This window comes from Barbus barbus, assembly GCF_936440315.1.
Source record: "Barbus barbus genome assembly, chromosome: 50".
NCBI classification, from domain to species: domain Eukaryota; kingdom Metazoa; phylum Chordata; class Actinopteri; order Cypriniformes; family Cyprinidae; genus Barbus; species Barbus barbus.
Genome location: NC_136728.1, coordinates 4,997,216 through 5,024,213, shown reverse-complemented (window position 1 = coordinate 5,024,213; position 26,998 = coordinate 4,997,216). Strand labels below are relative to the sequence as shown.

General features: G+C 38.6%; 1 protein-coding gene across 1 annotated transcript in view; it reads left to right on the top strand.

The window, feature by feature from the left end:
• The window catches only part of LOC306868488 (N-acetyl-beta-glucosaminyl-glycoprotein 4-beta-N-acetylgalactosaminyltransferase 1-like), a 168,171-nt gene that overhangs the window by 115,000 nt on the left and 26,173 nt on the right, over positions 1 to 26,998 (top strand). Inside the window, exons 7-8 of the mRNA XM_079414679.1 lie at positions 2,616 to 2,683; positions 23,349 to 23,427. Of these exons, the coding sequence (XP_079270805.1) occupies positions 2,616 to 2,683; positions 23,349 to 23,427 (147 nt within the window). The remainder of the gene's footprint in view (positions 1 to 2,615; positions 2,684 to 23,348; positions 23,428 to 26,998) is intronic.

Here is a 26,998-nt window from a genome sequence, read left to right as displayed (position 1 = left end):
CAAGCCTTTTATTGTTTTAATATTGATGATTTTGGCATACAGCTGATGAAAACCCAAAATTCCTATCTCAAAAAATTAGCATATTTCATCCGACCAATAAAAGAAAAGTGTTTTTAATACAAAAAAAAGTCAACCTTCAAATAATTATGTTCAGTTATGCACTCAATACTTGGTCGGGAATCCTTTTGCAGAAATGACTGCTTCAATGCGGCGTGGCATGGAGGCAATCAGCCTGTGGCACTGCTGAGGTGTTATGGAGGCCCAGGATGCTTCGATAGCGGCCTTAAACTCATCCAGAGTGTTGGGTCTTGCGTCTCTCAACTTTCTCTTCACAATATCCCACAGATTTTCTATGGGGTTCAGGTCAGGAGAGTTGGCAGGCCAATTGAGCACAGTAATACCATGGTCAGTAAACCATTTACCAGTGGTTTTGGCACTGTGAGCAGGTGCCAGGTCGTGCTGAAAAATGAAATCTTCATCTCCATAAAGCTTTTCAGCAGATGGAAGCAAGTGCTCCAAAATCTCCTGATAGCTAGCTGCATTGACCCTGCCCTTGATAAAACACAGTGGACCAACACCAGCATCACTGACTGTGGGTACTTGACACTGGACTTCAGGCATTTTGGCATTTCCCTCTCCCCAGTCTTCCTCCAGACTCTGGCACCTTGATTTCCGAATGACATGCAAAATTTGCTTTCATCCGAAAAAAGTACTTTGGACCACTGAGCAACAGTCCAGTGCTGCTTCTCTGTAGCCCAGGTCAGGCGCTTCTGCCGCTGTTTCTGGTTCAAAAGTGGCTTGACCTGGGGAATGCGGCACCTGTAGCCCATTTCCTGCACACGCCTATACACGGTGGCTCTGGATGTTTCTACTCCAGACTCAGTCCACTGCTTCCGCAGGTCCCCCAAGGTCTGGAATCGGTCCTTCTCCACAATCTTCCTCAGGGTCCGGTCACCTCTTCTCGTTGTGCTGCGTTTTCTGCCACACTTTTTCCTTCCCACAGACTTCCCACTGAGGTGCCTTGATACAGCACTCTGGGAACAGCCTATTCGTTCAGAAATTTCTTTCTGTGTCTTACCCTCTTGCTTGAGGGTGTCAATGATGGCCTTCTGGACAGCAGTCAGGTCGGCAGTCTTACCCATGATTGCGGTTTTGAGTAATGAACCAGGCTGGGAGTTTTTAAAAGCCTCAGGAATCTTTTGCAGGTGTTTAGAGTTAATTAGTTGATTCAGATGATTAGGTTAATAGCTCGTTTAGAGAACCTTTTCATGATATGCAAATTTTTTGAGATAGGAATTTTGGGTTTTCATGAGCTGTATGCCAAAATCATCAATATTAAAACAATAAAAGGCTTGAACTACTTCAGTTGTGTTGTAATGCATCTAAAATATATGAAAGTCTAATGTTTATCAGTACATTACAGAAAATAATGAACTTTATCACAATATGCTAATTTTTTGAAAAGGACCTGTACTTTAGAGATGCTTTACTCATAAGATTTTCTAGGGGTACCAGTAATTGTGGCCATTATTAGAGAAAATCATTTAATTCATAATGTGAAAGATCAAATTGATTAACAATGCAGATTTATTTTCACAGCTTTCTTTGATCATATGTATCAAGGGTACCAATCAATTTTGACCAGGGCTGTTTGAAAAACAGACTCTTTTGCCATTGACCCAGATTTATATACCACCCACATGTACACAACTATTTGTTGTTCAGAAGCCTCACCTGTACAGTCATGGTCAGATAATGAGAAATAAAAAATAAAAATACAAGAACAATTATTACGAGTAAAGAAAAAAAGGATAATATGAAAGGAATAGTTACCCAAAAATGAAAATTAGCTGAAATTCCAAGATGTAGATTGAGTGTAGCATTACATCCTCTGCAGTGAATGGGTGCCGTCAGAATGAGAGTCCAAACAGTTGATAAAACATCACAATAATCCACAAGTAATGCACATGTCTCCAGTCTATCAATTAACATCTTGCTAAATGAAAAGCTGTGTTTGTAAGAATCGAATCCATCAAGACGTTTTAACTTTAAACCATTAATTCCAGCCAAAGTATGAGTCCATAATAACGCTTCCCTCCAGTGAAAAACTTCATCCCCTTTTGTCTCTCACATCAAAATCCACCCACATATTCCCTCCTAATTCGGATGAGATGATTTTTTTCACTAATCAATAGGAATTGAAGGACTCATATTTTATCTGGAGGCAATGGTTTAAATTTAAAATGCTTTAATGATGGATTTGTTTTTTGCTAACACACAGCTTCTTGTTTCAAAAGATGTTAATTGATGGACTGGAGTGGTGTGGATTACTTGTGGATTATTGTGACTCTCATTCTGATGGCACCCATTCACTGCAGAGCATCCTTGGGTGAACACGTGATGCAATGCTACATTTCTCCAAATCTATTCCCGTGAACAAACAAACTGTTCTTTAAAATCTTGGATGGCCTGAGGGTTAGTAGATTTACAGCAGATTCCTTAACTATTCCTTTAAGTAAGTGAAGTCTCATTTAGCAGATCATTTTATGTAAACCAAATTACACATTGATTACATTACTACATCATTGAATCCTTTGGTTTGTTCTGTGTTTCAGCTGGGATCTGAATGGACCGCACCGGGAGAATTTACCAAGTTCAGGTCTCAGGTGTCCAAGTCTGTGCAGTAAGTACATACTGTATACACACGATCACATCTTAGGATGCCTTGAGCGAATTTATCGCGCTGTGGGAAATTGTATTGTGCAGATTGAGATCATTAATACAGAAATGTGCATGCTGTGTATGTTTGTGTGCATCATTTCCTCTTGTATTGTCCAATCAAGGGCCTCAATTCCTCCTTTGTAAACAAACCGCCCACACTTATGTCTATTGATGCAGTTATTTTACCCCTGATGGTGTTGATTGGGTTGGTAATTGGAGGAAATTGCTGGCCTTTATCTGATCGGGCATTTAATGATCGCCTTTCTCCCCTCGGCACAAAGCGCTTGCATCATTTACAGCCGTACGACTGCTGTGATTTAAATATCACATCGAAGAAAGAGCAGTGTCACGTCAAAGATAGTAACACCTTTTCCGCTTCAAAAAAGCAGCATACGAACAGTCAATTAGCATATCGTATTTCTAGTCTTTCCATAAAAAGCCTGTTTCAGCCAGCAACCCTTTTTAATTCAGCACTCTGCACTAATTCTCCATTAATAATGGCTTCAAATGGATCTGCTGGAATTAGCAGTGGGTTTGTTTCCATATGTGTGGCTGTAAAGTGATCCATAGCCTGGCCTTTATCTTGAGTGTATTTAATAATGCATAAACTAATCCGACCTCATTTCATGAACCTGAGTGTATAGATAGTAACCACCGAGGCACCTTTTTAGATTTGTACTCAATGCGCTGCCTAGATGATTTAAGCCTTTATATTTAGGAATTCCATTTCCATTTGTAAAAGTACAGGATTGTAGGCATCTGGGGTGCCAGATTGAGGCTGTGTGTAATTGGACAATCTTCCTTGTTGGTACTTATTTTATGATTCTGTGATTATATGGATAATGTAAATGTCTCATATTCTCATATATGAAGCTTATAAATGTACACTAGTATTCAAAAGTTTGGGGTTAATAAGATTTTTGAATCATTTTATTCAGCAAGGATGTGTTAAATTGATCAAAATTGATAGTAAAGATATATATTATAAAATATACTATAAATATTTATTTGAAATAAATGCAGTTTTTTTAAAACATACAACTTGTCAAATAATCCTGAAAAAAGTTAAATAAATAAATTAGTGATGTCAAATGATTCATCACATCCAAAATCAATCGCATCCAAAATAAAAGTTTTTGTTTACATAATATATGTATGTGTAGTGTGTTTATTTATTATGTATATATAAATACACGCACATACAGTATATACTTTGAAAATATTTACATGTATATACATTTATATTATTATATTATATATATTTAATATATAAACATAGCATATTTTTCTTAAATCTATGCATGCATGTGCTTGTATTTATATATACTTAATAAATATACACAGTACACACTCATATATTATGCAAAGAAATATTTTTATTTTGGATAAGATTAATCGCGATTAATCGCTATGACAGCACTAAAATAAATAAATGTTTAAAAAATGCATAATTTCCAAAAAATATTAAGCAGCGCAATTGTTTTCAGCATTGATAATAATCAGAAATGTTTCTTGATCAGCAGATTAGAATGTTTTCTGAAGGATCATGTGACACTGAAAACTGGAGTAATGATGCTGAAGCTTTGCATCACTGGAATAAATTACATTTTAAAATATATTTAAATATAAAGATGTTATTTTGAATTGTAAACATATTTTTCCAATATTACTGATTACTGAGTATTTTTGATCTCGTAAATGCAGTCGTGGTGAAAATGATTTCAAAAGTATAAAAAAAAATTGTACTGACCACAAATTTTGAACAGTACTGTATTTAAATATTACTTAAATATGTTATCAGTATTTTTTATGAAAATTAGATATATGCAAATTATTATTTTTTAATTATATGTAAGGTATTTTGACACTTAAGCTACACTTGATCATATTTGATAAAAAAAACACAATATCTGCATAACTCAATAGAGCTATTATAATCAATTTTGAATGTGCATTCTAAGAAATTAATTAATCAGATATAAATGAGCACAAATAAATCTTAAATAATTAATTTCATCCCACATTTGTCAAGGTGACACAACAGAAAAGTAGTAGATCTGTATCTGTATTATGGGTTTACAAAATTAAAAACAGAACAAAATTAGAACGCCATTTTCTGACACACAGCACACTCACCTGCTCTTGACTGTTGGCTGTGAGTCACTAAAGACCATTTGATTTGTCTGCATTATTCATCCAGTGTACTGCATGCAAGTGTTTCACCTATTACTGCCCTTGACGTGGGGCTGGATGGAGGAAATGGCCCCTCGGGAATGACACTATGATCCCAGACCTGAATAGAAACAGCATTTAACCCTCCTTCTACACCATCTGATGTTTTTTTTTTTTTTTTTTTTTTATAAAAACCACTGAATGGAGATGTTTAGGAAAGTCTACAGAGAGGACAAGAAAACAGACCAAAGCACTAAACCCATTTTGAGATGATTAAAAGCAAATTTGCCAACATGAAAGCTTTTATTATAATAAACTCGCTGCTAATGTTTGCCATAAGTCCAGGGATTCTTTGTTCATCTCTTGTGATGTGCTATGAATTAGAAGGCTTATCCATTACTGGTGGATGCTAATAATGTCTTAATTACTTTATTTTTTAATCAAGGAGATCCATAATTAGCCTTAGATTAGATATCCAAGAACAAGCCACTTTATATGATGAATATCAGCCAGTATAATAATATTAACTGCATTGCTTTGTCCATATTTTCACTGCCATCCACAAAGGTTCACAACAATATCAAAGAAAAATGCTGTTGTTTTCTTATAGTTTCATCTTCATTCAGAATGTCTTGAGGAACTGCTTCTTCAATGCTGTTGAACAGCCATTTACCATCCATTGATATAAAAACAAGCATTCAAAACTACTTCCCACTTCTGGCAATGACTCATTTTAGCATGTTTCGCCCTAAAATGAATGAAACCGTTTAGGTGAAGTCGCACGAAGATAAAACTTTTCTGAAGTTCAAAAGCTTTATAGTGAGCTGCCATGCTGTCTACTGCCTGCATAGGCAGCCTATATCGAAGACAGCATCCTAAATGGAATGAAGCCTTAATAGTGATTGATTTAAAATATTAACATATTAGGGAGCAACTGAAATTACTCCTCACCCTAGTCTAGACCTACAATGAATTCCAATAGAGTTTGCCGTTAGCATGTTGCTAAGCTAACACTTGAGCTTGTAAAGGGTTACAAGTGGCGTATATGCACTTGTATATCTGTGTGAGGCGGGCAGTGGGGGTGCTGGAGAGAGGGCCCCCTCTGGCCCAGCGTCTGGTTCCCTGAGGCGGGCAGAGGGGGTGCAGGAGAGAGGGCCCCCTCTGACCGAGGGTCTGGTTCCCCGAGGCGGGCAGAGGGGGTGCAGGAGAGAGGGCCCCCTCTGACCGATGGTCTGGTTCCCCGAGGTGGGCAGAGGGGGTGCAGGAGAGAGGGCCCCCTCTGACCGATGGTCTGGTTCCCCGAGGTGGGCAGAGGGGGTGCAGGAGAGAGGGCCCCCTCTGACCGAGTGTCTGGTTCCCCGAGGCGGGCAGAGGGGGTGCAGGAGAGAGGGAACGTCCTATAGACGGATTGCAGATGAGCAAACACCCTAAAAAATATGTCTTTCATTGTAAATGCAGACATCAAATAGACGTCTCAGAGATGTACGTGTGCTATCAGGGTAGGACATTTCCTTTTAGATGTCAAATAGACATCTATTAGATGTCTTTAAGATGTTTATGATTTAGAATGTATGTAGAACTGACATCTGAAAGACGTCTGTCAGACGTTTGTAGACAGAAGATGCTTTCCAGATCAAGAGATCTTTAACAGACATCTTGCAGACGTACGTGTGCTATCTGGGAGGTGTTTCGTTTGTGAAGTTCATGGTAAATCCAAACCACGATTGATTCCACTTGAGTTTATTTTTAGCATTGCTAAGCTAACAACCACATACTCGCATTCACAAAAGTATTTTGCTAGCGAAATAAACTTGAAGCACAATTAAATCCAGTTGAGCTTGTCTTTAGCATTTTGCTGAGCTAATAACGTGACACTCTATAAACAAAAATACATGGTACACAAATACTGATAAAAAATAAGTCATTATTTTTTCAACAGCATTTGAATAAAATGTATTAATTTTCAATAGACTTTTCTACCGAGCTCAGCGCAGTGCATTCTGGGACTGCATTTTCTGTAAATGATCCATGCAATACTGCCTTAAAACTTAGAGAGAAGAAGGTTTCTCAGGTCACTATAAGTACACTCTTTAGGCAAACCTTCATGTCTTATCGAGACACAAAATCTCAGTCGTTTTTTGTAACACAGCCAGTATTTCAATAACACAATCCTGTCCTAAAGCGCAGAGATTGAATCAAGCAACGTCAGTAACAAAAGACAAATGTGTAGGCATAGTTAAGACTTTTCGCAATGCCGTTTATCATGATTACCGTGATCATAAATCAATCCCGTTATTGAGTTTGAGGAATAGAGAAAGAGTAAGGGAATGATGGGTATTGTTCGGAGGTTAAGCACTTTGCTTTTAAGCAGCGTAGTTCATCCTGTAGAAGCAGGCATGAGTTTTTTCCACCCTTACAAAGCATTGATTAGATAAGGTATCTTATCTAAGAGCACATCTAGCCGACACAAGAAAAGACAGACTTCTCCGCTGTCACCCATTCAGAGTGCACTCGCCTGCTTATATTGAGTTGAGCTGAGGACCTGCTTTTATGCTGAAGAGCTCCAACCTGCATGTGAATCAAGACGCGTTTACTGAAACATGTTTATTTGATGAGAAAAATCTATTTACTTAGTCTGTGTTCGTACTACAAATTTGGTTATTACAACATGGAGAAACGTACATTTAAACGGTGACTCATCTTTGAACTGTCTCAAAGAAAGTCTAAAAATGTCATAGGAGTCATTTGAGACTCAGGCTACAATGGTTGTTTTGTGCGTTTTTGATTCATTAAAAGAGCAGGTTCATAAGAGTCATTTGTTTTTGAATCAAAACAAAATCAGCAAAATGCTGATTTTGTTTTAATTCACCAAAAGAACAGGTTCATTCGAGTCATTTGTCTGTATGATCATGATGTATGTTTTTTATTCACAGATAGAACAAGCTCATAAAAGTAATTTGTTTCTAAATCAATAAAAAAGTATTTCATAAGAATTCTTAGTTATTTAAGACTACACTAGTTCCACTGTATGTTTCTGATTCACTAAAAAGAACCAGTTCATAAAAGTAATTTAGTGAATCAAACTACATGCTGTATGCTGTACTGTATGTTTTTGATTAAAAAATGTCAACAAGAATCCTTTGTTCATAAAGTCATTTGTTTCTGTTTTATAATTTTATAAAACAGTTAAATGTAATTTTTTGCAAATCTGAAACTGAAGTGCTTTCAAAATTAACGTTAACGCAGTCGATAATTTTTTCCAGTTTAACGGCATTAAAAATATTTAATGCAGTTAACTCAGTGGCGGAGATAGGCTGCATGAATGTGCCGGCGAGCTGTATATCATTTCATATAAATGCGAAAAGAAACTACGAGCATGCAATGTCATAGTTATATCATCAGTTAAGTTATGAAGCCCAATAAAGCTGCCTTAAAACTGCCTAAAAAAGTATTTGTTATATATGAGTCAAAAATAAGAACATGTCTCTTAAATGCAGTGGTTTTCAGAACTGTCCTGGAGCAGCCCAGCACTGTCTCCCTCATCTAACATACCTGATTCAACTCGTCAGCTCATTAGTAGAGACTTAAATACCTGAAGTGGGTCAGAAAAGGTAAAGAGTGAGGAAATAGGATGCAAGTCTGATCCGTTTCATGTTCAGCAGCAGCAGCTCTTAAAATAATAGCAGCCAAAAAAAAAACAGCTTATAACCCAGCTGCTGTGATGTCTGTTAATCAAAGAACAAAAGAAAAAAATAGAAACTCAATAACTTTTGTAGCTTTAAAGATTCTTCTGTTTTTAATTTAGAAGTTAGTGTTTGATAACTTTAGTCAATTTCTGTATATGTCCTACATGCTAAAGGGCACAAGTAAATATGGCAGTTATGATAATGGGTTTATGTGAAAATCGCTTTAAAGCTGCAATCTGTAACTTTTTTTGGTTAAAAATGATCCGAAATCAATATTTGAGCAAGTACATAACCAGCCAGTGTTCAAAAAGTACTGCGTTACTTTAGCCGGATTCACAACGGTAAGCTTACAATATTGTTTTCTAATTGAAGTGGTACTTACTGGTAGAAATTTGCGGGAAATTCAAGTCATTATGTCACGTCTGTAAACAAAGACGTTGTCCCGGCTAGTAGGCTATATCGCTTGTGAGAATCCTACAGGTGGTGGCATGTTTATAGCCTTTTCTCACAGCAGCCAGAATAATTAAATTTATCATTTTGATGGCGATTGTAATCTAGAAAGGATTATGAGTTTATGAAACATGTGACTGAAATTAAATTATATTCCAGTTTTAAATGTGCATCTGATTACAGATAGCCTGGGATTACACAAGATTTGTATTTTAAAGAAAAACAGTTATTTTTGGGTCAAAATAATTTTTTATGAAATTCAAATGTTATGACAGTTAGAGATTAGACTATACAGAAATTGAAATTCAAATGCTAATACACACTATATACACATAGTCACGCAATGCTGATGTTGTTAACGTTAACAATTTGAGAACAAAATATAACAATAATAATAATTTGCACGGTTTGATGTTATATGAGCTAACCGATTGTTAGATTTAATCACCATTGGTAGCGTGATTTATTGTAATGCTTTTTCCTCAGTTGGTCAGAACAAACGTGGCAGACTTGTTACTTACTTGTTCAGATGAAAATATCAGGTAAAAATTCTTATTTGGGTCATACTTCCAAGTAGGCTAGAATCTGTTATTCCTAAGTACAGTATCCACACCGGTGTGGTGACTGACAGCCACACATACTCCTCAAAACATTAGATTCATCCGCGCTGAAGCTATGTTTCATCCCACGTAATAAAGATAATTGCGCAAATAACTGCAATTGCAGGTTTTCAAACTGATGGCGACAAAGAGGCAAAATGTACGAACTGCAGCTTTAAGAAGCTGTAATGTTAGGTGGGATTAATTGCAATTAATTTCAGAAATAAAATGTGATTAATTAGTTAATTTTTTTAATCGAGTGATAGCACTAATATACACAGTATATGTATAGAATACCTGGCAACCTTTTTTTTCTCACAGAGAAGAACTCATTTTTTCCTCTGTGTCCTCATCTTTTTAGAAAGTGGATCAGCTCTCAAAGTACTTTTGTGGGAAATGTATACACTTTCATCAAATGGCTGACGAACATGAGATCTGAATCATGAAGTCTCTGATGGGCTTTGCATTAGATTAGTGCTACTTATGTGATTGGATAATGATGTGATTGGAGGACAAATGGTATGTGGGAAGACGAGGTGGCCCTAATGTCTGTGGAAAGGCAAAGACCGGAGGGAGGATATAGAGATGGATTCCACTGGATGTGACTCACCCCTTGATACAACAGATCTGTTTCTGCCCTTTAACAGCAGAGAGATAGAGAGCTCGGCATATCCAGGGGATTTTAATGCAGCTTCTGGCATTTCCACAAAAGTGCTGTGTCATTTGCACCTGGAAATCCTGCCGCTTCAGATTATGACTTGTAGTGATGTGTATCAATACAGACTTTCAGATTTAATTTGAATCTGATTCATAAGATCTCAGTTAGATTAAAATGATCATTGAGTAAAATGGTCATTGAGTTATGCACTGTATACAGTATTTTGGTTATTTTTAAACTATTTTTTTGAAGAACCGGCTAATGAGAATCATTCAGGAATCAGTCTACACTGCTTCCACTGTATTTTTAAAATAAATTCACTAAAGAACTGACATACAAGAGTCGTTTTTACGTGAATCACACTTCTCTGGCTATGCTGCATGTTTTTGATTCACTAAAAAGAACCAAGTAATTTGTTAGTGAATCAGGACTACACTGGTCATGCTGCATGTTTCTGATTCACAAAAAAAAACTATAAGACTGATTTATTAGTGAATCAGGACTACACTGGTCCCAATTGTTTGGTTCTGGTTCACTAAAATCAACCGTTAAGAGTTATTTGTTAGTGAATCAGGATTACAGTGGTCCAATTGTATGTTTATATATATATATATATATATATATATATATATATATATATATGAATTGCGAAATTGATGGTCCCAACTGTATATTTCGGATTCACTAAAAAAGACCGGCCCATAAGAGTCATTTGTTAGTGAATCCAGGCTACACTGATTGCAGTTTATGTATCTGAATCATTATTATTATTATGATTATTATTTGTGTGAATCAGGACTACACTGGTCCAACTGTATGTCTCTGATTCACTAAAAAGAACCGTTTCATAAGAGTCATTGTTTCTTCTGTTTGTTTCTAAAAAGAACCATTTCACAAGAGTCATTTGCCAGTGTATCAGGGCTACACTAGTCCCACTGTTTGTTTCTGATTTACTATAAAGAAACATTTCACAAGAGTCATTTATTTGTGAATCAGGACTACACTGGTCCAACTGTATATTCCTGATTCACTAAAAAGAACAGTTTCTTAAGAGTCATTTCTTAGTGATTCAGGACTACACTAGTCCCATCGTATGTTTCTAATTCATTAAAAAGAACTGTTTCATAAGAGTAAAACATTTTTTTTTTAATCAGTACTACACTAGTCCCACTGTATGTCTCTGATTCACTAAAAATAACTGTTTCTTAAGAGTCATTTGTTAGTGAATCAGGACTACGCTAGTCCCATTGTTTCTTCTGTTTGTTTCTAAAAAGAACCATTTCACAAGAGTCATTTATTTGTGAATCGGGACTACACTGGTCCAACTGTTTGTTTCTGATTCACTAAAAAGAACTGTTTCATAAGAGTCATTTGGTAGTGAATCAGGACTACACTAGTCCCACTGTTTGTTCTATTTGTTTCTGATTTACTATAAAGAACCATTTCACAAGAGTCATATATTTGTGAATCAGGACTACACTGGTCCAACTGTATGTCTCTGATTCACTAAAAAGAACCGTTTCATAAGAGTCATTTGTTATTGAATCAGGACTACACTAGACTAGGAAGATGGAAGGAAGATGGCGGCGCGATCGATCGCTGCGGCTGCTCCGGGTCCCAAAGACGGTGCTTTTATGTCGTTTAATGTCGTCTGTTCGTCTCCAAATAGTGTCAGTTTACCGCTAACTCTTAAGGAAATCACCCCAGAATTCAGCTATGATCGCCAAAGTCTTTTGGATATCAGCAACGCTTACGTACACCAACTCTCGCCGGCGGCTACTGAGAAGCTACGAGGCCTTTGTTTACTGCTGGAGCCGGACCTCGAGACCGCGGCCTCGCCTACTGACGCTACCCGCACAAGGCAGCGTCGCAAGCGGTGTGAGAGAGGACGGAAGCGCGGTAAGCGCGGAGGTATACGAGCTAGGCTAAGAGCTAACCCCTCAAGACCGGCTCTTCCAACACTCATGCTCTCAAACGTCCGCTCTCTGGAAAACAAACTGGACTTAATTCAACTCAGTCGATCTACACAGCATGAGGCAAGGGACTGTTGCGTGTTTGTTTTCACCGAAACATGGCTTAACGACAACATCCCGGACTCCGCCATTCAACTGCACGGGCTATCCCACTTCCGAGCGGACAGAGATTCATCACTGTCTGGTAAGACACGCGGAGGTGGCTTGTGTGTTTATATCAACAAAGACTGGTGTAACAATGCTGCGGTATTATCAAAACACTGTTCATCGCTGGTGGAGTTTATGGTTGTGAAGTGTCGACCGTTCTATCTGCCGCGGGAGTTCACGGCCATTGTTATCGTTGCGGTTTACATCCCCCCGTGTGCAAACGCTAAGGACGCGCTTCATGAACTGTATAGCGCCATCAGTGAACAACAAACAAAAAACCCCGACGCCTTTTTCATCATAGCCGGTGACTTCAACCACGCAAACTTAAAGACAGTTTTGCCAAAGTTCTACCAACATGTGAACTTTGCAACAAGGGAAAACAACACACTGGACTTTGTTTACACAACAGTTAAGAACTCTTACAAGGCTGAACCCCGCCCCCACCTCGGGTACTCCGACCACATCACTGTTATGCTAATCCCAGCATATAGACCACTTCTCAAACTCACCAAACCGGTTGAAAAGCAGATCACAGTATGGCCAGACAATGCCACCTCAGCACTGCAGGACTGCTTCCAGGACACAGACTGGAATATGTTTAAAGAGGCAGCCACCTACAACAACCACACAGACCTGAATGAGTACACTGAAACTGTGACTGCTTACATCAAAAATTGCACTGATGATGTGACAGTCACCAAGACCATCACCACACGTGCAAACCAGAAGCCATGGATGACAGCAGAGGTTCGTGGGCTGCTAAAGACCAGAGATGAAGCATTCAGATCAGGAGATAAAGCAGCCCTCAAAACAGCAAGAGCCAATCTGTCCTGTGGCATCAAAAAAGCAAAACGGTCATATGCCCAAAAAATCAACAACCACTTCACAGACAGCAGAGACACACGGAGCCTGTGGCAAGCCATTCAGACCATAACTGACTACAAGCCCCCGCCACAGGCCTTTGATGAGGACACATCCCTCCCCGATGCACTCAACCACTTTTATTCACGGTTTGAAATGCAGAATGACACACCTGCACAAAAACTGCCCACACCTCCCAACGACCGGGCGCTCTGTCTGTCTCCAGCCGACGTAAGGAAGACCCTATCTAGGATTAACCCACGCAAGGCTGCGGGTCCTGACAACATACCTGGCCGTGTTCTGAGAGACTGTGCTGCACAGCTGACAGATGTCCTAACAGATATCTTCAACACCTCGCTGAGTCAGGCAGTCGTCCCCACGTGTTTCAAATCCACAACAATCATACCGGTACCAAAGAAATCACCTGTGTCCTGTCTCAATGACTACCGTCCCATAGCACTGACTCCAATCATGATGAAGTGCTTTGAGAGGCTAGTCATGCATAACATCAAAACCAGCCTCCCCAACACACTCGACCCGCTCCAGTTTGCATACCGTCCAAACCGCTCTACGGACGATGCAATTTCCTCCACCCTCCACCTGGCTCTTACCCACCTAGAAAATAAAGACTCCTATGTTAGAATGCTGTTCATTGACTTCAGCTCGGCATTCAACACAATAATCCCACAACAGCTCATAAATAAGCTAAACCTTTTGGGCCTTAACAATTCCCTCTGTAACTGGATCCTGGACTTTCTAACTGGAAGACCTCAGTCAGTCCGTGTCGGCAACAACACCTCGAGCACTACAACACTGAGCACAGGTGCCCCACAAGGCTGTGTGCTCAGCCCGCTGCTCTTCACACTGCTGACCCACGACTGCACTGCCAAGTTCAGCTCCAACCACATCATCAAGTTTGCTGATGACACAACAGTGGTAGGTCTCATCAGCAACAACGATGAAACGCACTACAGAGAGGAAGTGGCACAGCTGGCTGAATGGTGTGGCACAAACAATCTGTCCCTCAATGTGGAGAAGACAAAGGAGGTTGTGATGGACTTCAGGAGAAACTCGGTTGACCACCCCCCACTGACCATCGACAGCTCGACTGTGGAGAGAGTCAGCAGCACTAAATTCCTGGGGGTGCACATCACAGAGGATCTCACCTGGACCACCAACACCATGTCACTCTCCAAAAAGGCACAACAGCGCCTACACTTTCTCCGCCGGCTGAAAAGAGCAAGTCTCCCTCCACCCATCCTCACCACATTCTACAGAGGCACCATTGAGAGTGTGCTGACCAGCTGCATCACTGTCTGGTACGGGAACTGCAGTGCTGCTGACCGCAAGACCCTCCAGCGGACAGTGAACACAGCTGCAAAGATCATCGGTGCCCCTCTCCCCTCCATCCTGGACATCTTCCTTACACGATGCTCCAGCAAAACCAACAGCATCGTGAAGGACTCCACCCATCCCTCCCACAGTCTCTTCCAGCTCCTACCATCAGGAAGACGGTACCGGAGCATCAGAGCCCGCTCCGCCAGACTGCTCAACAGCTTTTTCCCCCAGGCTGTGAGAGCCCTGAACTCAAACCACCCCGCCCCCTCTGAAACCCCATGCAAACGCCTACCTCCTGAACATGGACCACCCCCCACCCCAAACCTTACCACACCAAAGAAAAACTGTATGGAACTTTAATTATCTTTTATTTTTTTTTATTTATTTTATTCTTATTTTTCTTTACACTATGGACACTCTCCTCTATGTGCACTATGGACACTTTACACTATGGACACTCACACTCTACACTATGTGCACTATGGACACTTACACTTTACACTATGTGCACTATGGACACTTACACACACTGCTGCGTGTGCACAATCTCACAAAAAACTCAGCAATATATGTATGTTTACATGCTCATGCACTACAAATCATCCTGCACTGTTCCCCAACCAGCTGCTGACTCAAATGTCTCTCTTTGCATATGTACAGTATTTGTGAAGCATTCGTATAGTTTGTATTCTTTATCTTCTATTTTTTAGTTTGTATAGGGTAATATTTATGTGAAGCATTCGTATAGTTGTATTTTTTATCCTTTTAGTTTGTATAGGGTAAATACTTATATATAGTATACTTATAGTTAAATCTGTTAGTAGTGTATAGGTTTATAGTGTTTTTTTACTTCATTGTTGCAATGTCTGTATTTATGTAGCACCGTGGTCCTGCGAGACACGACATTTCGTTCCACTGCATGTCCCCACATGTAGCGGAATGACAATAAAGCTCAACTTGAACTTGAACTTGAACTTGAACTAGACCAACTGTTTGTTCTGATTCACTAAAAAGAACCGTTTCATAAGAGTCATTTGTTAGTGAATCAGAACTACACTAGACCAACTGTTTGTTCTGATTCACTAAAAAGAGCCGTTTCATAAGAGTCATTTGTTAGTGAATCAGGACTGCGCTAGTCCAAATGTTTGTTCTGATTCACTAAAAAGAACCATTTCATAAGAATCATTTGTTAGTGAATCAGGACTACACTAGACCAACTGTTTGTTCTGATTCACTAAAAAGAGCCGTTTCATAAGAGTCATTTGTTAGTGAATCAGAACTACACTAGACCAACTGTTTGTTCTGATTCACTAAAAAGAGCCGTTTCATAAGAGTCATTTGTTAGTGAAACAGGATGATTACACTGGTCCAACTGTATGTTTCTGATTCACTTAAAATAAAATAAAAAAACTATGAATTGCGAAATGTGATAATTTTACTGAGACCTAATACTTTATATGGATGATAAAACAGACACAAACCCATGGACTTACAATGAAAGAGGGATCTGAGCCATATCTAGAGTCCAGAATATCACAGAGCCTAAACTTTCACATATCTCTCTTTAAGATTAAACAGTAATGCAGTTAATTGATAGTAGCTGATGCTCGTTGGATTCTAAACTCATACTCTCTCTGGAGACATCCATCTGGCATCTGCTATGAAGTGGCTGAGATGCCAGAAACCTCGGAATTCACACTAATACTCTACGCTACAAACACACAGAGCTGAAACTGTGTGAATCTTAATGATACCACCGCTGCCCGAGAGTTTGTTGAGTTCATTAGTGCGATGAAGTCAAAGTCAAGGGTGTCAACACTGCAGCAGTGACGCATGTTTACAAGTCTAAGCAAGTCAGTCTATGAAATTGCCTGGATTCAACTCAAGTTCGATTTTCCTTCATCTTCATCTTTCCTTCATCTTCAGACCATCTTCAGATGAAGCATACATAGGTCTACAATGTAGTCGTACAGGTCTGCCAGATCACTTTACGAATCAAAAACTGACCATTTTTGGAATGCTGTTTCAAATAACAGGGCCTCAAATTTAGCCAATATTAAGCTGCCACTCAGTATGTCCTCACTATCATTCTCTTTGAAGTCAATGTGAAATAAAAATGGATTCCATTTATTTGTGATGTTAATTCATTGACATGCGTTGTTTTTTGAAAAAAGTAAATATTTCCCCATTTTTTTTTGTCAAAATCTTTCTTTGATCTGATGTCACCAGTCTGTATCTATTAATTTATGGGAAAAAAAATCTGAAATTAAATGTATTATTATTATTATTATTATTATATATTTTAAATTTTTTAGAGGGCATACAGCCAGAAATGTGAGGATGATACAATTGTCCTGATATTATATTGTGGGGGAAAAAAAAGTTTAATTAAAATAAATAAATTCTTGAAAAAAAAAAACATACAATATAGTTTGGCATAATTTTCATTATTATTTCTTAAAAATGATAATAATAATAAAATGAACCACTGCGTAGCAATGCTTCCAGTTTGTCTGCAAAATCAAAGTCAAAATCATGTGATACAACCAACATGCAGAAAAAAAAATCTCAAAATATGATACTGTCAGGATTGTGGACTGTTTTGTGTGTGTTTTGCTCCCCATGTGTTCCCTGTGACGCAGTTTCTCCCTCATGTTGAGTGTTAATTTGATTCCAGGTGTGTCTCGTATTCCTCCCTGATTACCCTGTGTTTAAAAGCCCCAGTCCGTTCAGTCCGGTTTTGTCGGTTCTTGAATGTCTTCCCTGTGCTCTATGTTCCCCGTTGGACTATTAAAGACTCTAGATTTGCTAAATTCCTCATCTCCACGTTCCTTAATCCGTGCTCCTGGTAAAGTGTGACAGATATAATTTGAGCATTTTTTAAGGCAAAGTAAACTTTTTAAAGTGCAATGTGCTGTGACTCTTCAAATAAAAAACCTAATGAAATGTATTAATTATTTTTCTCACTGCATACCAAAAAAACTGATTTATTTAAGTGGTGATCAAAATGCATAATTTAAAGAATAAACTGACTAAAATTACATTTTTAGTGTGTGTGTGTGTGTGTGCATGTTTATGTGGTTTATGAGGACACAAATTTGTATAATGCCATGGGTATGACAAAGGTATTACAATATGAATGTGGTTTATGAGGACACTGCCTATGTCCCCGTAATTCAAAAGGCTTAAAAAACATACTAAATGGTGTTTTTTTTGAAAATCTAAAAATGCACAAAGTCTCCTGTGAGGGCTAAGTTTAGGTGTAGGGTTGGTGTAGGGCAATAGCACACACAGTTTGTTCAGTAGAAAAACCATTACGCCTATGGAGAGTCCCCATAAACCACAAAAACCAACGTGTGTGTGTGTGTGTGTGTGCATATATATATATATATATATATATATATACATACAGTCATGGCCAAAAATATCGGAACCCTTGCAATTCTGTCAGAAAATGCAACACTGCTCTCAGAAAATTGTTCCAATTGCAAATGTTTTGGTATTCACATGCGTATTGTTTTTGTTTCCACTGCAACAACACAAAAAACTGAAGAAAAGTAAAACTTTTCTGTGATTTCACACACAACTCAAAAATGGACTGAACAAAATAATTGGCACCTTACCAGCATGTGATGCTCCTGTAATTTGTATTTAGACACACCTGTGGCAAGTAACAGCTGTGGGCAATAAAGTAATCAAACTTGCAACCAGTTAAAATGGAGAAAAGTTGACCCAACCTTTGTGTTGTGTGTCACACTGAGCATGGAGAAAGGAAAGAAGTATAAAGAGCTGTCTGTGGATTTGAGAGAAAAAACTGAGGAAAAACATGGACAATCTCAAGGCTACAAGTCCATCTCCAGAGATCTTAATGTTCCTGTGTCCATTGTGTACAATATCATCAAGAGGTTTACAGCCCATGGCACTGTAGCTAACCTCCCTGGATGTGGACGGAAGAGCAAAATGAATGAAAAATTACAATGAAGGATTGTTCGAATGGTGGATAAAGAACCCTGATTAACTTCTAAACAAATTCAAGCTGATCAGCAGACACAGGGTACAACAGTGTCAGCTCGCGCTATCCGTCGCCATCTGAATGAAAAGGGAGACCCAGGAGGACATCACTGCTGACACAAAGGCATAAAAAAGCAAGACTGGAGTTTGCCAAAAATTATGTAACAAAACCACAATCCTTCTGGGAGAACGTACTGTGGACAGATGAGACAAAAGTATAGCTTTTTAGTAAAGGACATCATGGCACTGTTTACAGAAAAAGAAACGAGGCCTTCAAAGAAAAGAACACATTCCCTACAGTCAAACATGGTGGAGGTTCAAAGATGTTTTGGGGTTGCTTTGCTGCTTCTGGCACTGGATGCCTTGACTATGTGAACGATATCATGAAATCTGATGATTACCAAAGAATTTTGGGGCGTAACGTAGTGGTCAGTGTCAGAAAGCTGCGTCTCCACCAGAGGTCATGGGTCTTCCAGCAGGACAATGTCCCGAAACACACTTCAAAAAGCACTCAGAAATGGTTACAAACAAAGCGCTGGAGAGCTCTGAAATGGCCAGCAATGAGTCCAGATCTGAATCCCATAGAACACCTGTGGAGAGATCTCAAAACAGCAGTTGGGAGAAGGCATCCTTCAAATCTGAATGACCTGGAGCAGTTTGCAAAAGAAGAGTGGTCCAAATTTCCAGTGGAGAGGTGTAAGAAACACAGGAAGCGATTGATTTTGAGTTATTTTTTCCAAAGGGGGTCCACCAAATATTAAGTTAAGGGTGCCAATAATTTTGTCCAGTGCATTTTTTGGGTTCTGTGTGGAATTGGATCAGATTTGATTTTTCTTCTCTGTTTTTTTGTGTTGTTCCAATGCAAAAAAAAATAAAATAAACGTGAGTACCAAAACATTTGCAACTGCAACAATTTTCTGAGAGAAGGGTTGCATTTTCTGACAGAATTGCAAGGGTGCCGATACTTTTGGCCGTGTGTGTGTGTTGTGGTCGACTAAGATCCAGTAGCACTAATAAATAGATATAACCATGATCGAATGATAAGAGCAGGTCGTTTGTAATTCTAATGAGAGCAGTCTCGGTACTATGATACGGTCTAAATCCTAACTGGAAATCCTCACTGATACCATTTTTCTCTAAGAAGGAACATAGTTGTGATGATACTACCTTTTCTAAAATTGTATTACATGCAATGTATTATAGAAGTAAAATGTTTTTTATTTTAGGTTGACTTTAAATTAAAAACACTGTCTACTCTGATGAAGTCAGACTTCAGTGTAAAGCATTTCCATCTGACTCTGCTGTCACATTTTTTTTATATGCTGCAAAGGGAGGCGATGCGCCCATCAGACCATCTGAATTATTGACAAAGGCACTGGCCCGCTCTATTTGTGAAGAATCTGATGTTTGAGTGTTTTGCTCAAGTGCCGTATCGTATATTTTCAATTTTTGACACTATTGCTTCTGCTGTTGTGGAACCAGATAAGCATTGTGCTGTTTGTTTCTGTGCTGAAATGTTTTGTTGGACAAAATAAAGTAAAATGGCTTGTGACAGATCTTGTTGGCACAGAGTGTGACGGTAATGAGGTTGTTAGATTCTTCCTCGCATTCATCTTCATGTCTGGGCTCGACTCGACAGTTACTGAGAGACTGAGTCAGAGTTTGCAATTAGTCAGACAATTAGGAGCTTGTCCTCTCTATCGCTCGCTCTCAGTCTGACTGTGGTTCTATTCATCATCTCTGGACGTGTGAATGAGCAAACACACACACACACACACACACACAGAGAGAGAGACAGACCTGCACGCTGATTCAGAGAAAACTACAACCCTTTTCTTTTATAAGCCAATGAACTGCCATCCTATGAAGAATTGTGAATGACGTAATCAGATAAAAATGGCGGTAAAAACACTTGCACTAATACTAATATTTGCACTTTTTAGAACATATTTCACATAGCATAATTCCCCTAAAAATGACAATTCTCTCATCATTTACTCATCCTCATGTTCATTCTCTCATTCCAAACCTGTATGAGTGTCTAGTGTCAAGAATCTTGGTGTCCAAATCTTGGTGCTTCACCGGTTCTTTGGCATGACTGAGGGGCTATATAGCACCGCTACCATGTACAGAACATGTTAAGCTCCTGTATGGTTCTTCAGCAGTTCTTCAGTGGTTCTTTGGGGTGATTAAGGTGCTATATAGCACCACTGCCATACAAAGAACCTGTTAAGCCCCTTTAAAGGTTCTTTACGAACCAAAGAACCACTGTTGGTGCTATTTAGCACGAATTTTGTTGAAGAAATACAATGCAATATGGCACCTCTTATGGTTCTACATAGCACCATTTGACAAAGGAGCTGTATAGCACCTTTAAAGATATGGTGCTATATAGCACCAAAAGTGGTTCCCCTATGATTACGAGCCAAGAACCACTTTTAGTGCTACATAGCTCCATTTTTTTTAGAGTGCATCACCACTTTCATACACTCAACTCCAAGCTTGCATTTCAATCAACCACTATTACGCTGCTTTTGCAACATCAGAACATTATTATTACTTAACCGTTCCATTCTGTGCAGATCCAGAATGTTTTTGCCTTGGTAACACAAATGTTTACATCCAGTTTGAGATTTATATAGCAACAGCGTTATGGAGGATGATCAGGTATTTATTAGCCTAGGTGGGTACACTGTAAAAAAAAAAAAAAAAAAATAGTTACCCTGCTACCTTAACATTTTTTGTTTAGTCAACTAAAATATTCCAAATGTCCCTTAAATTAACATTGAGTAACTTAAAATTTCAAGTTGCCTAAACTAAAATTTTAAGTCAGCGGGGTAACAAATTATTTTAAGTTGAAACAACTATTTTTTTTTTACAGTGTAGCTTGCTATGAGAAGAGAGCAGAAGTCCACAGATCTTCTGAAGGTCCTGGTTGTTTTGGCAGGATGCCCGCACACCTGCTGTGATTGATTGTAGTGTGGCATACGAGACGGGCAGAGCGAATCAGTCGGTGTGAAGTCAAGGAAATTGCACTGTCACCGACACCCTTCTCTGAGCATAATTCTCAATCGGAGAGCTCTCGGCCCACTCACACTCTTCTGCTGAGAGCCTCGGGCCTTTACTGCAGTCTCTCTCACACTTCCTGTTTTGCCTCTTTCACTCACTCTCACGTTTTATCGGTTTCTTTGTTTTGTCTAAGTTTTAAACGATGGTACATTACTGCAGTGGTTGATGTATGAGGGGACGAGACCCCCTAGTGCGGTCATAACATCATAACATACCAACCACAAATCAGAGAGCCATTGCAGTGTGTTATCAGGTGAAGTTGTTGTAAGGTTTGTGTACATGTATTTGTTTTTATATTTATTATTTATTTATTTGATAAATATCAAAGTGTTAGTTGAGCCCAAAATGAAAATTCTGTCATTAATTACTCACCCTCATGTCGTTCCAAACCCGTAAGACCTTCATTCATTATCGGAACACAAATTTAGATATTTTTGATGAAATCAGAGAGATCTCTGACCCTGCATAGACAGCAACGCAACTGTACTGTTCCCAAGTCCAGAAACATAGTATATATTATTAAACAATATAGTGGGTTCTCTCTACAGTTTGCTAACTTTTCATATTTATTTATTATAAATAATAGTTTTTTGAACATATATTTATATAACTAGCTGAGGGTTTTAGGTGTTTATATTATATTGAAGTAATATAATGTTCTCTTGAATTATAATGTTGGTGTAGGTTGGCTCTTTCTATTTGCTCTCAGTATTTCATTGGCCCACTGGAGCAAACAAGACATTTGTGTGAGCATCGAGCTGAATTATGTCTCATGCATTAGCAGCGCTCATGAATATGCATGAGAAAATATACTCATCGGGAACCTCATGTTGCAAATATCATCTCTTAAATTACCAGGCACCAAAAGAACAAAAACAAATATCAAATAATAAGTGCATGTAGATATAAGGTGGCGCATCACCCTGAAGATCTGTGCTGTGTTAAATACTGTGGAGTTGTGAGTGAATGACACGATTAGTGAGTGATGTCTGTGATGTGTCACATTTGGAGATGTAATAAGGTGTGAAATCAAGCAGGGCTGTAATTGTGCTGCTCTAACAGCAGATGTGGCCCATTTGAGGAGATGAGTGTCACTGCAGAGAGCAAACATTCACTCATACACCACCAAAACAAGTGCCTTCAAACTCCAATATCCTTCTGAACCGGACATATCATACATTATGACATAACATATACTAACTATATATATATATATATATATATGTGTGTATGTGATCAAATATTTATTATAAAGAAAACAACAACAACAACATATCGCACAACATTTCAAACAACCAAATATGTATATACATGTACTGTATATACAAAACAATGCAAAATATTACACTTATTTAATAGTTTTTTTGTTGCTTGGCAATTATAAACAGTTCACAGTTAGACACATATCACTTGGCAAAATAACTATTTTCCAATTATTAGTATTAATAAATGTAACTTTATTGAGCATTCTTCCTTTTTATCGTATTGCTGTTATTGCAATTTTCTGAAAGTAATAATCCACTTTATTGCTTTAATAAGATATGATACGATGTTACAATATAGGGAATGATGAGATACAATATGATATGATAATGCAGTAATAAAAATACAGGACTTACAAATGAAAGGCATTAAGATTTCATGTCTGTTCTGTCTTCTCCAGTCTCATGGCCTCCAGACGATACTACTTCGAGATTCTCCACAAGCAGGATGACAAAGGCTCGGATCACGTGGAAGTCGGGGTGAGTTTGAATCAGCTCATCTCAAGCTCAGAGATTCGATAATGACTCTTAATGTGCTTCAGACCACACAGCGCGTCCCAATTCTGCTTCTGTTGATCCCATCTAAACATGCACAATCACCAATCCTTTGCTATCGATTATCTGCAGCGCCAAAACAGCTGTTATTGTCCATTTTGATAAGCGCTATTATAGCAGTCCTTTCAGTCCACGGGCTATTCTGACGATTGAGAAAAGAGGCTAAAGAAACTGAATGGTCATATCTGCTTTTACTCACAGCTTTGATAACAGTCCATTCAATCGGCCTGAGAGAGCCGAAAACCTCTGAAAGCCTCGCGATTGGGTTTTTAAATGGTTCACCCAAAAATGAAAATTATCCTGTTATTTACTCACCCTCAAGCCATCCTAGGTGTATATGACTTTCTTCTTTCAGACGAATCCAATCGGAGTTATATTAAAAATTGTTCTTGCACTTCTAAGCGTTATCATTGCAGTGGGTGGGTATTTCTGCTCCACAGTCCAAAACATGTCAAATAAAGCACGTGCATCCATAGTAAAATGTGCCTGACATGGCTCCGGGGGGTGAATAAAGGCCTCCTGTAGCAAATCCATGCGTTTTTGTAAGAAAAATATCCATATTTCAAACGTAATAAACACTTTTCTCTCACTTCCGCTGTCTGTCGTACACGGAAGCCATTCCAGCGGATGTAGGACGTCACGTTGTAGATTTATTTTTGACCAGATGTCTCCTCCTACCTCAATGAATTCAATCGTGGTACTGTGATAGGATGCTAGATATTACTTGGTCAACTGTAAATGGTATTATTGGAAAGTGGAAGCGTTTACAAACAGCAGAAACTCTTTAAAGTACCTGAAGAGCTCCAGACTTTCACTGGCATTAATATCAGCACAAAAACTGTGGTGGGAGCAGTTACTGGACTCTGGAGCAGTGGAAACCTATTCTGTGGAGTGATGAATCTCACTTCTATGTTCAGCAGTTTGATGCACGAGTCTGGGTTTGATGAGTTGGTGGGTTTGCTGGAGAACGTTGCCTGCCTAACTAGATTGTACTGATTGAAAAGTTTGGTGGAGGAGGGATTATCAACTTGTTGAATTATCAACTTCTGGTGTGCTGCTCAGCTGCGCACTGTGTCTCAGAATTCATATGCTATGTTTGTTTTTCGTAGTATGTCTCTTGTGTGGTAAAGTAACAAGTATATTTTTGACTCCGGTAAAAGCAGAAGAAAAGTTTTGTGAGTAAATGACGTTATTTGGAGCCCGAGTCTGCGCAGTTAAGTCGTGAGGTGGAGCCGCGGAATCAAACTCCCGCCCAAACTCCCACAGACCCAATCAACCATAGCGATACGCCCCATTTGTATAGCATCAAATTACTAGCTAAAATTTATCACAAAACTGAACAGTTGAACATATATCAGCGTGATAACAACTACCTTAAATGACCAAAACCATATTTCTGGAAAATTTTATTGGAAGTGTAATTTATTTTTTAATTTTGACTCAAGTCCCATTCGTTTACATGGAGAGGGTGGGGTTTATGACCTGTACTGCAGCCAGCCACCAGGGGGCGATCAAAGAACCCACAGCTTCACTTTTAAAGACATATGAGGCACACCCGACCAAAACGCAAGAAACGTGGGAGGAGTGGTGGCATACAGACTCGTCTTCGTCGGAGATTTAACCGGCCGCCGCTACCCTCCATCATCTTCCACAATCTGCGTTCATTGAGCAACGAAGTGGACACCTTAAAATTTTACAAAAAGTATTGTAATGAATACCACGAGGCATCTCTACTATGTTTTACGGAAAGTTGGCAACAACCTACAATGCCTGACACTGTATGTTAAACTTCCTGGCTCCACCTTAGTATGGGCAGACAGGGACAAAGACTCTGGGAAAAGTAGAGGAGGGGGGACATGTGTGTGCATAAATGACATGTGGTGCCATGCACACTCATTCAAATTTAAGATCTGTGATCACAATGTAGAAATCTTTGGCATGACTTTAAGACCTTTTTACTTACCAAGAGAATTCGGATGTGTTCTACTATTTTTGGTACATGTCCCAATCAGCGGCAAACCATCACAAGCTGCCAGGCTGATAGCAGACAAGATACATGAACTGGAACTCTGCTACCCTGAAGCCCCCATCATAGTGCTTGGAGATTTGAATTGGTGTAACTTGGAACAAGCGCTTCCAGGATTTGAACAACATGATAAGCTAGGAACAAGAAAATACATTTTGGACAAGTGCTTTGTGAATGTAAAGAATGCCAATGTGTCTAAATGTAGCCCACCAATACTGAATTCTGATCACAACGTGATGTACATGATTCCAGTATACAAAGTTAAAACGGGGAAAATTGGAAAGGAAAGTAATCAGAGTATGGTAAAATGAAAGTAGAGAGAACTTAAGAGTTTGTTTTGATTGTACAAACTGGGATATTTTCCATGATGGAACATTAGATGAAAGAACTGAAGTAATTAATGACTAACTTTTGTGTGCATCTGGCAATACCTACAAAGGATATTAAAATTAAAATCCAAATAATACATTTTATGTTACCAAGGATATTAAAGAAATTATAAATAGAAGGAATGTAGCATTTAGAAATAAAGATCCTAAAGAACTGAAAGTGACTGAAAAAGAATTAAAAAGTAAAATGAGGAAAGCAAAAGAAGCTCATAGACAGCACCTAGAAGAAGCCTCCAGGGCCAAAAATAATTAAAAAAGTCTGGGATACCATGAAAAAGATGACAGGTTTATCCTCTCCCAACAAATGTATTATAACAGACGATGAAGCCAGTTTTGCCAATTAACTAAACACATTTTTTACAAGATTTGAACCCACAAGTAACAATGAACTAGTTATCGATGTTGCAGAACTCTATTAATATCAGAAAAGCTGTTGGTCCAGATGGGTGTGCTCCTAGCCTCCTTAAAAGATTTGCCTGTGAACTAGCTCCAGTGTGGCAACCAATCATTCAGGCTTCCATTGATTTACAAATGATTCTGACAATATGGAAAACCTCAATCATAAAACCGATACCAAAAATACTCTGTCCAAAGGAATGCAAAGACTACAAACCCATAGCCCTCACTTCAGTAATTGGCAAATGTTTAGAACGAATACTACTTAAACATGTGGTTAATAATGTCAAAGGGAAACTTGATCAGTATCAGTTTGCATATAAACAAGGTAGCAGTACCAAGGATGCAGTGGCTGCCTTAGTGCACATCATTACTAAACAATGCAACTCTTATGTTACAGCATTATTTCTTGACTTCTCATCTGCATTTGATACAATTCAAGTTAACACCCTTGTGTCTAAACTAATGAAGTTAGACGTGAACCCATACTTAATTAAATGGTACCTCTCTTTTCTTACCAATAGAACCCAAAGAGTTAAAGTGAACAATGTCCTCTCAACAGAAGTAAAAACAAATGTTGGTGTACCTCAGGGTTATGTAAGCTCTGCTATGTTATTTACTCTGTATACAGATGATTGTCGATCAAACAGGACCGACGAATATATTTTAAAGTACTTTGATGATA